A 16,223-nucleotide genomic window follows, 5' to 3' on the forward strand; every position below is an offset into this window, starting at 1 on the left:
TTCTAGTGTTATTTAAAAAAAACGTACAAACAAACAAACATTTTTTTCTAGTATTTTTTGTTCTTTCAAATCAAACTAGAACCGTTCCCCTAATAGCAGAATCACCCAGACATGAATTAGATGTGATTTGTTTACTAAACCACGTCAGAGCAATGCAAGTGATTCTCATGGGTGGAGATCATTTTACCCAGCATCCCTCACTCATGAATCACATATTACATAACTATATCTTTAAACGAATTTAAATGATGTTAGGTGATGTCATGCACATACACAATGTACATTTCATGACTTCACAGGGCATTGCCTGCTGTTAAAAACGTCCCTCTAACATTATTTAACACATTCTAGTGTATTAACATTCAAACTGTGTTACAGAGCTATTGTTATTGTGAATCTGGGAATGTTTGTCATCGCCGCTGACCCTGCCTTTGCTGTAAGTGTAGAAACGTCCGAGAGCAGTTCCAGATGTGTTGGGAGGGGCGGTGGACGTCTCTCTGGGATCCGTGATTTCAGCAGCTGCCCGTCCCGCCCTCAATATCCCACCCTTCAGTGGCCTGTAGTTCAGTTTTACTTCACAGCAATAACAGAATGTCCTGATGAAGAATAGGATTGGTGAAAGGTTTTGATCAAACAACATTTTGATGTAATGTTTGGGTTAGTTATGTCATATGCCTAAATGTTGTGTCTATTAAAAACTGGCGTGACCTACAGTACAAAGACTGTTTCATGCTTTAAATGATATTCCAATGTTTTCCATTTTAATTATCCAATATATATTCTATTGTAAAATACACTCCTGTTTTATTTGATTTTAAATGGCAAAACAGTATCTATTGTTAAAAATGAGGATGTGAAGTATTTGAACATTTTGTGCACTGCAAAAATCTGTGAAACTGAATTTCTGACTAATTTTCCAGTTAAAATTATCCAAAATATTTTGAAACAAGGTGCATTTACTTGGTAATTAACAGTGCACTAAGACATTACATCTGAATTCATTCAAGTGTATTTAGGCAGATTTATTTTCTAAAAATGTATACACAAGTTATAAAAATGCATTTCATAATATTCAGAAGTATTGCTTCTTGAGTAAATGTATCTTGTTTTTATTCATTTATTTGTTTGTTTGTTGTTTATTTATTCATTTATAACTGAAAAAACTAATTAAGAAGTCTTTTTTTGTTTATAGTTGATCATTTCATCAGTGTACTTTCAGACACATTTTATATAAGACATAAGACATTTTGTTATCTACCGTATGCAATGAAAATTAAAAACAAATTAGTGTTACTTAAGTGTCAAATACGTAAAAGTTGTGTCAGCAGCATCTTGTAAAGATAATTGTTAATCTAAAGAGCAGTCTATTGTCTCAACTGAATAATAATTAATATAAATGATTCATATTTTAGAACTATGAGCGACTTTTAGGTTTAGGTAAAAAATAGGTAGATTTAGGTAAAATAATAATACAGAAAAAAGTCAAGTTAATACAGAAAAACATCTGCCTACTCTGCAGCCAGTGATCTCCACTGGAAATATCTAATCTAATATTTTTGAAACAATGATTTACAGAGATATTCTTCATGCTGCTTCAGTCTTTTTCTTTCCTTTCTTCTCCTTTAGATGTCCCTGTTGGGCTCATGGACTAAAAAGACTTGATGCCTTTAATCCAAGATCTTTCCCATCCGTCTCAATGGCAGTTGATTCAGGAACCCCATTAATATGTGATCTGAAAGACACATTGGAGACAGTTGCTTGAGTCATAAGAGGGGTTGATGTTTAAAGAAGCTTGGTGCATTCCTAATGTATCTAGTTGGTTCTCCTTTAACTGTGACTAATTAGAAACCCTCTCTGATGAATCTAAATCTTTCTGATATTTGTGACTGTAGCTGAATGACATTAACAAGCTACAGGTGAGTATATTAAATTCATGTGTTGATGAAACTCTAAAAACACAGCTGTAGTTTTAGCAGGCAGTGAGATTAAGCCACAGTTGCTAAGAGTGGATTGAGAGAAGTTAATTCAGGCTAATCTTTGCCCTTGAAACTGTAAGAGAAGAGTGTTGGGGTTAATCAGGTTAGGACCGGTTTGACAAGAGATGTGCTCAATTAAAACACAGCAAAACGGTGTGAAGGATCCAGGACACCACAAATCACTGGACTCTACTTCCTTTCCTGATGACAAACTCAATTCAAACACACCAGCAGTACATTTTTAAAGATGATTTTATTTGTGGTTTGTGATTCATATCCATATTTTTATACCACAGGGCAGTTTATTTAAGTCACGTCAGCACATATTGTGTCATTAATAATATTTTCCATATGAGCTTCCAGTTTTTGTATTTTTCAATAGTACAAAAGGACATTTAAAGGGAACCACCCTTTAATTGTCTGATCTTGTCCTTTGCTTTTTATCTGTGATGAAAACGAGAGTGAGGTCACCTACTGTAACATTTATCTTTGATCTCAGCTTATGCACATCATTTTTGAGTATTATTTGTGGATCATTTTGTCAATTGTCATTCAAAAACAATTGAAGTGAATAAGCTCAGATCAACGAGGCCCACAATCAATCAGTTGCAAACATAAATACAAAATCTGTGCTAATTGAAAGATATAAGAATAAGTTGACAAGAAGATTGAATCCAATATTTGGTAAAAAAAAAAAAATTATAAGAAATTTATAAGCAATTTTTGTAGGCTGGTCATTTTTGACTGAGAACACCACAGGTGTAACAAGGTGGGAAAGGATTCAAAAAACATACAAAAATTCTAAAAAGAATTTGGGATTCTTCTTTTGAGAAGAGTTTGTTTTAGTCCACTGTGATAACATTAACTAACATTTTTGGGAAAAAGAAAATCCTCTCCAGGTCAAAATGACTAGAACACAATGTGAGGGTTAAGAAACTGGCAAATAACATGATCAATACAGTCAAAGCATTACAAATGTTGTTTTAATGGTTATTTCCAGCACCTTCACTTCAACAAAGAACCAGCCAAGAACTATTTCTGTCTAGTATAACGTGAATTCTGATTACACCCGTGTTTACATTGATTATATACTGTAAACTTTATAACTATATAACCAAGTCAATGACTGACCAGGTGGAATGTCATCAGTAAACAAAAGCCATGAGCTAATTTTACTTTTGTTTTACTTTTGTTTCCTAATAGGGGAAATTGCTAAATATCTGACCTACCAATACCTTCAAAGAAATTTGTTCAGTGAAATGAAATTAAACGCATCTTATTCTACAATAACATGATAAAACATGAATCCTGAGTCTGACGGTTAAGGGTGTTAGGGTAGAAGTCATCTGGTCTTTTAACAGCTTGTACAAGTTAAGGCTCGTTCACATCAAGAACGATAACGAGCGCACGGTAAATTTCTGTTTATCGTGCTCCGTAGTTTTGTCTCCTGCCGTTTTAAATACTTTAAAGTCAGGTGATTGGCTGTCAATGAACTGAACTTCATCAACTGAAAAAAAGTGATTCCAACAATATTTCCTCTGAATCGTTATCCTTATAGCTGTGGTGTGAACATCTCTATTCTCATAGAATTAGAATGATTAACAGCTGGGTTTAGGTTTTATTTGGACACTGGTGGGGACATTTGACCACAATTTCACAATTTGACCACTATTTGTAGTAATACTGTGGTTATACAAATGGTAATTAATATGCCAAGGAGAATAATTGTTGAATAAAGTCATTATTTTTGTTTTCTTTGCTCACAAAAATATTCTCGTAGCTTTGTAAGATTACGGTTGAACCACTGATGTCTCATGGACTATTTTACCGATGTCCTTATGATCTTACGATCCAGTCTGTATCCAGATCAAATGGTGGATCAGTACCTAGAGACGACCTCTACAGCCCTGAACATCAGCAGAGACCAGGACTAGATGAGCCCCAGAGACTGATCTCCAGTGAAGACCCTGTCTCCTAGACGGCCATCGGGACAAGACCAAAGGAACCAGATGAGTCCTCTGCACAATCTGACTATGCTGCAGCCTAGATTTAAACTGCTGATTTTGTCTGGCCAGAGGAGACTGACACTATTTCAACACACTATTTACCCATGTATATACTGTAAAGCTGATGTTAAGCCACCCAGCTTTATATCAAGCCAATGTAAAGCTGCTTTGACACAATTTGCATTGTTAAAAGCTCTATACAAATAATAGTGACTTGACTTGACTCCTTGCTACATTTCCGGACCTGTACCTTTGCTGTCTACAGGAGAGTCAGAGAGCTCTCGGATTTCATCAAAAATCATCTGAATAATGATTCACAGCGACTCCGCTCTAAATCTAATGATTCGTGATCTGTGCTCCTAAGTACCGATCTGAATAATGATTCGCGAACTTAATTTCAGATTGAGACTTTGGAGCATTTATCACGTTTTGAAGTTCAGATCTGAAGGATGATTCACGTTACGCGATCTAATTAGAACGTGCTTCCAAACAGTGAATCATTTTTTGTGACATGGTTTAATCATTTGATCTGTTGTTTTGTTTTTTGGTTGTGAATCGAGTTTGAATTTGAACCAATCTGAGCGCTTCTACCATAAATGACTCACTCGGTTGAATCGATTTGTCTGTTCCTGTTGAACATTCAGGTGAGCTAACCTGTTTACTGCTAACTAGTGAAACTCTAATATGACGAGCTGCACCTTAAATACATGTTAGATGTTCAGTTGGTGACAGTTCAAGAGGGAATAAGTTGAAAGCATCCAGTCATGTTGTATCTGATTGTAATAGTTAGGCTATAAAGAGTGATAGTGTAAAAAGAGCAAAGACGCAGATGAACACAAAACACAGATATCGTTCATGGTGTGAACAGGCCTTTATCTGTTTTTCAACTCTTGTTAAGGTGAATCTTAGATTTATACGTTTACTTTTCATGTTTGTATATCACCAGTGGAAGTTTTGTTTAGAAGAGATGGTTTCTACTCTAATGTAAATTTAAAATAGCCTACTGAATATAATATAGCTGGCATGCGATCACTTTAAGATTAGATACTTTTTATTTTCGCTATGACAGCTGGACGTTATTGGTTTAAACTTGAAACGTGATGAGGTTATGTGACAACAATGTATGTGTAATATTGTGGCATTACACATTGTTATAAGCCTACATATAGTGTCTACTGTGCATCAAGCTAATATTTCATTCTGAACTGCAGTGTAATCTGAAGATTACAGTCTGTCTCCGGCGGTCAGCCAATCAGCAGCGGCTCTGTGTGTAGCGCATGCTCTGATTGGCTGAGAGCGCTGCGCTGGTGAAGATACTCACACGCTCTGTGTTTTAGTTTAGAGCTGAGAGTCACGCAGGTGAGCGACTGCAATTCCTGACGGACAGGTAAGGCTTTATCTGCCTTTTGATGGATCTTTGATGCGATTTTCCGACTCTTGTAACGACATGCTCTTTCATACGCGTTAATAATCATATAATAAGGCTGAAATCGTAAAGTAAATAGACTACTGTAGCGTAAATGTAGGTAACAGGTTACCTGTACAGTATGTCAATAGTAGTATTTCATGTCTGCTATCATGGTATACTTCAATCCCTGTTCACAAACTCTTTATATATATATATATATATATATATATATACATGCTTATACATGATTATCAGAAGTCATTTTTACTATATGTTTCATTTTGTTTGATGAAGCTGAAAGCATGTTTTATTTAGTGTTCAGTGCACTTGACACCTAAACAGCCAAGGGCTGGTCATAAATCTTTCCTGGGCGAAGTGTATGAATGATGTATAGAGTATACTGAATTATTCAAACAGAGAGGTTTGCTGCTTTAATGTGTACTTTGCAGGTGGACGTGGACTATGTGTGTTTATTCTCTGTAAATGATTTGCCAGTAGCAGCAGATGACTGGGCTTCATGTCACAGGCAACATATTTTACATTTTTGTCACATTCTGCTTGGTGACCTTTGTGTAACTAGTGCAGTTGTCTGTGATGATGGTCAATTATACCGGTCAGCATCATTAAACTAAAACATACGAGCACAGAATGCTGCTATTGTCCAATCAGAATAGATTATTCCAGAGAGCAGTGTAATATAAAGTTATAAAATATTTTCAGTACACCTTGAATATTCATTGTTTTTAAACAATACATTGTTTTTAAATAATGATCAGAAATTAAATCAGAAATAGAAAACTAATGTATCACAAGTAATGCAAGTAAAACGTTTTTGACCTTATCACTGACCTTTATTCAATTTCACATTCTCTGGCATATTTTTCATTAAATAAATGTAAACAAATGCTGAAATTTGGTGGTTCTACTTAAAAATACAGAATACGTAAAACACAAAAATATTCAGTAAAATGGCTTTACTTATGTAATTAAAATTAGGGTTATTGTAGTTAACTAAACCCATAACTAAAACCACAAAACAATTTTTGTTACTTTTTAAATAAGTTACTTTTAGTTACTTTAATTCATATACCAAAGCAACATTTCTCATTCTCATTTTGTTTGTTTATGTACTAAAATAACTAAAACTGACACTAAAATCAAAATGTATTACAACATATTTTAAAAAGGAAAGAATGTAAAACAACAACAAAAATTCAAACTTTAACAAAAATGAAAAAAATAAAATGAATACTAATTCAAAATTAAACTAAAATAACCCTGATTGAAATTCTTTCATTTTAAGTATTCTTTAATTGAAATTGTAATTGTTTAATTAATTATATACTGAAAACAAAGAAACAAATATATTAAAATAATTAATATTTTATAAATAAAAAGAACTAAAATATTAAAGAAGTAGTATATAAAATGGATTTCTTTGTATTCTTATGTTCATTTTATGTTATCATTGAACTTTAATCAGTTTCACATTCTCTGGCGTATCTCGTCCACATCCCAAGCGGATGCTGACGTTACATTTGCGTGATTTTATGACTTTCAAATCTCAAACGTTCAATGAAACTAAACAAAAGCAGATTCACTTTGACATTGATGTCCTGGTTCCTGTTCTAGGTCTATTTTAAGCCACCACTCCCTCAAATAAACAGAAAAAACATGAAGACATTCACTTTATGAAAACAATAGCGTGTATGGGCTCAAGGGCAAGAGCAACGATACACCGCAGAACCTGATTGATATTTCAAAGCTTCATTGAGCTCAGCTGCACATCAGACCGATCTGATTTCACCTGTTTGCATTCTAGTCATAGTCAAAGACAACCCATCCTGAAGCTAAAAGGCAAAGTGATGTTGGTAATACTGAATGAATCCAATGAGCAGCTGGAATTTGCAGCAGATCCATCAGGCACAGTTGCATTCCTGTGCAAACGCAGCTTTTCTAGGTGTTGGCTGAAGCCATCGCCCTCTTCGTTGCGTTGTTTCACTCACAGAGTCACGGAGAGGTGTGTGTTTGTAATTACCTCACCTCAGCGAGGCACAGCACCTGAAATATGCTGAATGACTTGAAAACTTTGGCGCTAACAATGGCTGGCATTCACACTTGTTCACATTTCTCCAGGCGCTGCTGTCGTCTGTGTTTTTCTGACTCTCGCGATATGTTCATTTTGTTTTTACTGACTTGGGGGAAGTTCACATATTTTCACCATTTAAAAGTTTGGGGTCAGTAAGATACTTTTATTCAGCAAGGACACATTAAATTGATCATTTATGATGATTTATTTATGATTGTGATTTCTGTTTCAAATAAATGAAGCAGCATAACTTTTTTCAGCATCGATAATAATCAGAAATGTTTCTTGAGCAGCAAATCAGCTGAATATTAGAATGATTTCAGAAGAATTATCGAGACACTGAAGACTGGAGTAATGATGATGGAAATTCAGCTTTGATCACAGAAAACAATTACATTTTAAAATGTATTAAAATAGAAAACAGTTATTTTAAATTGTAAAACTATTTCATAATAATACAGTTTTTACTGTATTTTTGATCGAATAAATGCGGCCTTGGTGAGCAGAAGAGACTTTTTTCAAAAATACAAAAAATGTATTGTATTTTTATTACTGGTCATTGTAGACGTTCAGTAGACAAATTTGAACGCTGTAACCCATTATGCTTAAAAAATAAAAAAAATAAAAAAATTTTTTAGATGTATTAGTATTAATTCAATACTAAAAAAAAAAAGCATTTAATATTACATAAAATAATTCATAATTAATTAAAAATACTCAAACTTTGTCATGTGGTATGTATTTTTGTGTTATGTAATTATTTCTAAATATTTTTTAAGTTGATTGATTGAAGGTGTGTTATTTACGATGTATTTTTAAATTATATAATTCCTTTTAACTTTCCTTTTAACTTTAGTTTTAAGTTTTAAAAATGGTTGGTTGATTGAAATTGCTAAATTTTATGTATATCCATTTTTTTTTCACCCAAGTTTTTTGCATTGTATTGTGGGATTGCCTTCTCCACAAAAAATAATAAATGCACACTTCTGCTTTAGAATTTGTCCAAGGCATCTAAGAAGGCAGCATAATCTTGCTGACTACCTTTCAGAAAAGTATTGACTTCAGAAATGCACCTGTGAGTCTCTAAAATGCTTCTAGGTTTCATTGGTGTGTTTATTTCACCCATAGATTCTATTCAGCTTTAGATTTCACCTTCAGCAGTTTCGTTCTGAAATCAAATGCTCTTCATTAATAATATTAGTAATCAGGGCACGTTGTGTTCTCTGGGCGTAGGATTTGAGCTCTTTCATTTGGTGTGCTGTTATTTTGATTTGCTCATCTCAACAGGTGTGTCAGACATGCTTAAATTCTTTCATGTCACACTGAGCTTGTGTAAAGGGTGGATCCAGGTATTTACTGAACGTCTAGTCATCTGTGCTTAGACATTCATTGATGAACTAATCGATTCGCAGCCTGTGCAAACCAACATTTTGCATGCAAAAAGTGCAAATCATTGTCAGGGTCACCAAAAATGGGTAACGGGTCTGTCCTGATGGGTCACGGCCAGCAGGGACAAACAATGCTGCAAATACTTCCCATAGGACGTCCCATCTGATCCTAAAAGCTGTGTGTATTTTGCGATAAATTAATCAGTTATTCTGTAGAATCTATTCAATTTATATAGATGCAAACCAGGGTTATTATAGTTAACTAAAATGAAAAATAAATATGTTTTTTTAATAAAAAAATAATATTTTGTTCCTTTCATTAAACAAAATAAAATACAATTATTTTATTTTATTTCAGCTAGGCAAAATTTATTATTTTCATTAAGTTTAATTTCATATATAAATAACTAAAATTGAAATAAAAAATATATGGACAAATAAAAGAAAGCAATAAATAAACAAATATTGCAGTAATGTAAACTAATAAAACAAAAACTCAGATATACTTAAAATTCATTCAATGCTTAAAACAAATAAATAAAAAAAATCGAAATATTGTAATATTACATAAAATGCTTTATAATTCATTAAAAATACTTTAACCCAATATTTGTATCATATAATGTATTTTATGTGATGTCATAAATGTTAATTATTTTATTTATTAATTGGAAGTAATTGTATTTGATAAATAACTAAAACTGAATTAAAAAATGTATGGACATTATAAAAATAAATAAATGAATACTGTAATAAGGTAAATTAATAAAAAACTCAGATATTAAAAGTCATTCAGTAAATGAATATTGTAATAATGTAAACTAATAATAAGCACTTCAACAAAATTACTAAACCTTTAAAATTAAAATTAAAAAAATTAAAAATAAAACAAATTAAAAATATTAATAAAAACTATAATAGCATCTCAATGATACTGATGCAAACGTGCTTAGGTTCATCACCAAAACCATGTACAAAATTACGCAAAATGAACCCATATTTGACCCAGACTACTGCAAGTGTTATCTAATACATATCTGTACAGTGTGGCGTCAACAGTGTGACTTCAGTCATTTTTACCAAGATGATCGCGATAGAGATGTTATCAGATGGGGAATACCATCTGTACTTAGAAATACACAATGGCTCTTTATGATTAGCATATTCATAGTTCTTCAAATTAAATCATCACAGTAGTGTCCAAAATACCATGTCCAGAAAACATAATATATTATCTAATCATAATAATAATAAAAACAAAATATATATATTACATATTTTAAATTATTATTATTGTTGTTGCTACTTAATCTGGTTATTTATGTGAATATACTGTATTTTTTTTATAGGTCCTCTATTTTCCATCATTAAATAAGCACCTTAAAGACCTGCACCAGTAACTGAACTCCTCCAATGTGCAATGCCAAAAAGTGACACTTGGCCCGGGGGCGTTTCCACTTAATCTGTGTCTGGAATGGACAGTGCAGTAAGCTGTGATAGTGTGCTCAGCATCAACTCTGGATTTGTGAGTATGACACCATTTATTCATTTTCCAGAACATTAAAGGAACAGTGCACCCAAAACAAACACTGATTCACCATCATGTAATTACAAACCCTCTATTGCGGTTATTTTTTTCTATGGAACATGAGAAAATCTTTAAGAAGATTTTTTCCATGCGAAGACAGTTCATCTGTTAAGCTCCAAAAACATTAGAAAAGTATCATAAAAATACTCCAATGTGTTTGGGCTTGATACCAGATTAAGTCAAATTTTCTCTTTTGGGTGAACCATTCCAAAAACATTCGATTTTTCAAACATGAGGAACTGTCTCTTCTCTTTATGGAGTTAAACAAATGTTTTTTAATCAGTACTGCTTAAAAGAGGAACAAGGAAACATGGTGGGATTTTTATCTTATATAAAATTTATCTTATATAAAAATACATCATAACACACTTTCAGGCGATCTGCTTTAAAATATTTTTATTAAATTAAATTATTAAAAATAATTACATCAAATAAAAAATACATCAAATATAACCAGTTTTGGTTTAAAGTATTCTTAATTCATTAAGAATTATTTTACATAATAGTTTTTGTTGGAATGTTTTCTTTTTTATTATTGAATGAATTTTAAGTAAATCAAAGTTTATTAAAGCACAATGCATTACAATATTCAAGAACATTTGTCTAATTAATCTTTACAAACACCAATGATAAAATTACACTAGAGTTTTAGTATTTTTGAAAAAAGTATCTTCTGCTCACCAAGGCTGCATTTATTTGATTAAAAATGCAGTAAAAACAGCAATATCGTGAAATATTGTTACTTTTTAAAATTACTGCTTTCTATGTGAGTATATTGTAAAAATAATTTGTTCCTGTGATCAAATCTGAATTTTATGCATCATTACTCCAGTCTTCAGTGTCACATGATCTTTCGGAAATCATTCTGATTTGCTGATTTGCTACTCAAGAAGCATTTCTGATTATTATCAATGTTGAAAACAGTTGTGCTGCTTCAAATTTGATGTTTTTTAATGATTCTTTAATGAATAGAAAGTTTAAAACAGCAGCATGTATTTGAAACTGCTAAATTTTATGAGATTACAAATGTCTTTTTTATCAATTTAATTCAGCTTTGCTGAATAAAAGTATCAATTTATTTTAAAAAAAGCACACTTTTCTTTGTGTGATAGAGTGATGATAGTCTGGAGTACCTTTCCGCTGAGGAAAGAGCCTGTCTCATGTTCCTGGAGGAGACCATTGAGTCTCTGGAGGTAGAAGATGACAGCGGTTTGTCTAATGACGAGCCCGATCGCCCATCAAATGGCCCGAAAGGAAGAACTGCTCAGCAGACGTCCATCTACCAGAACAGATCTGAGGGTAAGCAGTAAGAGAATACATGAAAGTACCTTTAAAGAAAGTTCTGTGTGAGTAATGGCTCATATATGTTCTCCTTCAGAGCTATCAGCCCACGAGGATCCAAACAAAGTGATTGGAAGAGATCGAAAACCATCTCAGAAGTACCTTGTGCCAACTCCATTACTCCTTGCCAGTGGGAATGCCAAGATAGTCAGCAAACCAACATCTCCCAAAGGAGCACCTGTGGCTTTTATTGATGTACCTGATGGGTTTAGATCAAGCCCTGATCTTCAACAGTGTAGACGGACAATTCCAGAAGAAGCTACTTCAAAAGTAGCAACTTCCAAACCAAGCACTGGACGATCAGTTGATGTGGTGGACTTGCCACCAACTTTCATACCCAAACCTCCAGTTAAAACAAGCTTGGAAAGTGACTTGACAGCTAAAGATGGTGCACCTAAGAGTTTGGATATCAAGTCTCTGCCGAAGCAGGAGAAAGTTTCCTCAGAGTCACCACTGGAATTCATTCCTCCACCCTCAGACTTCATGGATGAACCAGTGGAGAAGATAAGCCTCGCTTATTCGCCACCACCTCCGGTTTACGACGAGCCACCAGAATGGATTCCCGAACTCCCCAAAATGGAGCCTGGTGAATCCATCAAGCCAACGGAGATGACCAAATCAGACCCAGAATGCACATCAAGCAAACCATTATCCCACAATGTGATCGAAAACATGCGCAAGAAGGCCTCCTTGAAGAAAGCACCTCACTTGACACCATTAATGGTTACGCAACAATCGGCGGCGGACAAACCGATGACGCCTTCGCCATCTTCAGAACACAGTCCTGCTGTGCTAAAAGAGTACGGTGATCCCAAAAGCCCACCGGCTGTGGCGCCCAAACCCAAGAAGCTCCCATCGAATATCATCTTCAAAAGCCACAAGGACCCGGGGACCACGCATTCGTTACTTCCTCAAACCGAACGTGCTCCGATGGATCCGCAAAAAATCAGAATGGAGGCTTTGAAAAAATTAGGCCTGCTGAAGAACGAAGAAATTGAAACAGGCCACAGTGTGTCTCCTTCTCATTCGCCAACGTTCAAAGCTAAAACTCGTCCTCAGTCATTTTGTAACCCAAGAGAACCCGTTCAGGAGCTATCCAGACTTTCCGAAAGCCCCGTACCAGATGATGTGCATATACTAGCAGACACACTAAAGCACAAAGATGAAAAAAGGCAGGAAGATTTGCTGAAAAAGCGACCGACAAGATCCTATGAAATCAAAACGGCGTCCCTGGAGCGCACAAGATCTCGAACGGCCGCTCACCCTGTGCCACAGACGACAAACCCTGAAAGGACCCAAGTTGAGTTGTCGCCAGGTCAGTTACGAAAGAGCAGAGCTCGACCTCCTTCTGCAGGGAGCGCAAAGGACTTTGGCATTGGCCATCAGGTTGAAGATTCGACCAAATCGCTCCAAGGTGCTGCTGTTCAGCCAGGAAACGACAGGCAAAATTTGCCCCGCTCTGGAATAAGCGTGATGATCTCTCCCAGTGGTAAAAATGGAGAGAACCGAAGGGAAGCCTTGAAGAAACTGGGATTACTGAGGGACTAATGGATGGTGCTACTGGCCTTTCAGTTTATTCTGGGACATTAGCATTGAAAGGACGAATGCTGATGATATGGACTTTGACATCAGTTGTGATGCTTTTGGTTTCGGCTTGGTGGTCGATTTGCATCTTTAGGTACCTGCTTAAGTAATTGATACAACGTGATAAATGCACTTTCTTCTAAATTGTTTTGGTAAGGCTACGTCCACACGAATCCAGATCATTTTGAAAACTGCATTTTCTGCTCTTTTATCATAATAAAAACTCAATGAGACAGTGTTGGGCGTGACGCATTACAAGTAACTCAAGTTACGTAATCAGATTGTTTTTTTCATGTAACTAGTAAAGTAACAGATTACTTTTAAATTTACAAAAAATCTCTGAGTTACTCTGATTTCCCATTTAATCACTGATACCTCTCCTGTCTCCATGTTGAGAGAAACTGGGAGGAAGTTGCTGAGGCACTTTCTTCAGCCTGAGGCTTATTAATTTCACCTTTGGTGTGAAAAAGGCCCTTACAGTTGACAAAACATAATTAATGGATTAATGCAGGGATACTCAAATCTGGCTTGCGAGATCCACTTTCCTGCAGAGTTTAGCTCTAACCCTAATCATACACACCTGAGCATGCTAATCAGAGTCTTCAAGATCATTAGAAAATCACAGGTAGGTGAGTTTGATCAGGGTTGGAGCTAAACTCTGCAGGAAAGTGGATCTCGCGAGTCAGTTTTGAGGATCACTGTATTAATATATTACTTTCAATAGAAAGTACCTAAATAATGCAATTAGTTACTCTTTTATGGAGTAATGCCATACTGCAATGCATTACTTTTAAAAGTAACTTTTCCCAACACTGCTGAGATGATACCATGAAGTTATCTTGCTATTCTTCTGGAACGATCATTTATTAGCAAAATATCTCACCACTTGCTTATTTTATCTTGCTTTACACTTTTATAGTGTTGCAGTATAGGACCATGGTATTTTAACTGCGCCACATGAATATAATATATGCATATATAAATATATATATATATATATATATATATATATATATATATATATATATATATATCATTTTTTATTTTATTTTATTTTATTTTTATATTACAAAGATACAAAAATTGACAAAAAATATGGAAATCGATGATAAAATATACTTATGTTATATATATTTTACCAATATATTTTTTGTATATTTTTGTCAATATATTTTTTTATATAAAATACTGTAAGATGGGAAATGTATTTTCTTGCACCTAAAATACATTTTGAGAGTTATTTTGGTATATTTAGAAAACAAATGCGTAACAAAGCTCTGTTTTTGCTGGACAAATAAGTTTTTTTTTTCAGTACTGATTTGAAGATGTTTTCAAATTGATCCCAATAAAGTAGATGTAGTCTAAGAAAAGAAAATGTAAATGGATAATATTTTTCCATATAATTATAAGGAAATAATTATGGGATAATTATGGTTTCCAGATCATTTTCACTTTTTGCATAATGTAAAATGTAAATATAGTTGCAGTATTTTCCTCAGAAAAAAAAACAGAAACAAGATTCTGTTAATATTTTGTTAGCCTATTATAGATTCTGATTATATGTTGGCTAAAATCTCATCTAATTTCTGGTGTATATATTTATTTATTAAAAAGTGCCATTTCCATGATTTTAACAACTTATAAATAAAATCGGCTAAACATCTTGTAAAGTAAAATGCTCTGCAGAAATATTAACACCTGTCTGTAAATAAATTCATATAGCCTATTTATGAGGGATTCTTAATAAAGATTTGGACTACACTGAGGAGTTCAAGCATCTAAACCTTTGAGGAGTTCTGTGAATATGATTCATATTAAACTGATGCTAGCTGTTGGAAAATAGGATCTTGTTTGAGTCAGACTTCATTGTTTCATAAAAAGATGCTAAGAAAAGTGGGGATTAAAATCCAAAACCTGGGGCATGTTTATGATTACACCGGTGCCCAACGTTTTGCTCCGGTTTCTGGGTTGAACGACATGTTTCCTGGAAACGGTGTGCAACGGGGTTTGAGATACGTTTTCTCTTGTTTGGTGGGTGTGTCAAAAATGTCAGCCCAATCAGCAGCAACGTGTATATAAACCCCAGGTTAGTTTCCCAGCATAAGTTGCCACAGTGACTGAAGACATGGAAACCAAATCAAGTGAAAATAACTCTAACTGAAATAAGCCTGGCTTATTTGGTAAACTTGTTTTATGAAACAACCCCCTTGTGTGTGATGCACAAATAGCGATCCATGTTTTTCTTGTCAACAGAGTCTTGCATTCTGAGAGTTGCTTTCATAACATCAGCTGCTTCTATCAGACGAGACGGGAACCCGTCCAACCTGATCCGAAGCAGCAGGGCTGTGTGAGCTGGGGTTAATGACCTGCTTTTCTTTGTCAGCAACCATTTGAGCCTGAAGTGCCAGGCTGATCAAGTTTTCAGCTCATTTACCTGCTTCTGCAAGCGTACGGATATCATTTATCATTTGAACAGGTGCAGGGGTTTGTATGCAGTTTGGCTTATACAAAATACCATAACTACAATAGCACATCAAGGGCGATTGACAAATACTCAGAACAATACAGTACAGTACAAGGGATACAAAAGATGTAAAATACTAAGGTCATCAAAAGTTATGTCAGGCTCTGGAATGACTGCACGTGCCACTGAGAGTAAAAGGCACGTCAGAAATCACTCACTCATTTTGAATCATATTTGACATGAGAACTGATAAAAACATACCTGAGATGTTTTGTGCTCGTGTTTGAAATAACCCCTGAGACAAGATCTACTAGTGATGCTCTCATCATTCATTCACTCACAGGTTTTATCATTTAGCACAAGTTTTTATATGACACTA

The 16,223-nt window shown here is 34.4% G+C and overlaps 1 protein-coding gene across 1 annotated transcript; it reads left to right on the forward strand.

Annotated features, from left to right (window-relative positions):
* Nucleotides 1–5,317: 5,317 nt before the first annotated feature.
* On the forward strand, nucleotides 5,318–13,704 carry LOC306859531 (uncharacterized protein). The gene is made up of 4 exons (XM_079400591.1): nucleotides 5,318–5,369; nucleotides 10,217–10,392; nucleotides 11,568–11,754; nucleotides 11,834–13,704. Exons 2-4 carry the CDS (start codon nucleotides 10,342–10,344, stop codon nucleotides 13,342–13,344), a joined length of 1,749 nt encoding a protein of 582 aa, XP_079256717.1. The 5' UTR covers nucleotides 5,318–5,369; nucleotides 10,217–10,341; the 3' UTR covers nucleotides 13,345–13,704.
* Nucleotides 13,705–16,223: the final 2,519 nt, after the last annotated feature.

Source organism: Barbus barbus, assembly GCF_936440315.1.
Source record: "Barbus barbus genome assembly, chromosome: 40".
In the NCBI taxonomy this organism is placed as follows: Eukaryota; Metazoa; Chordata; class Actinopteri; order Cypriniformes; family Cyprinidae; genus Barbus; species Barbus barbus.

Excerpts from the sequence above, each read along its gene's own strand:
- LOC306859531 (XM_079400591.1), top strand. The coding sequence starts at position 10,342 with ATGGACAGTGCAGTAAGCTGTGATAGTGTGCTCAGCATCAACTCTGGA. Across the intron at positions 10,393-11,567 it reads TCAGCATCAACTCTGGATTT|AGTGATGATAGTCTGGAGTA; the intron begins GTGAGTATGACA and ends TTTGTGTGATAG. Across the intron at positions 11,755-11,833 it reads CTACCAGAACAGATCTGAGG|AGCTATCAGCCCACGAGGAT; the intron begins GTAAGCAGTAAG and ends GTTCTCCTTCAG.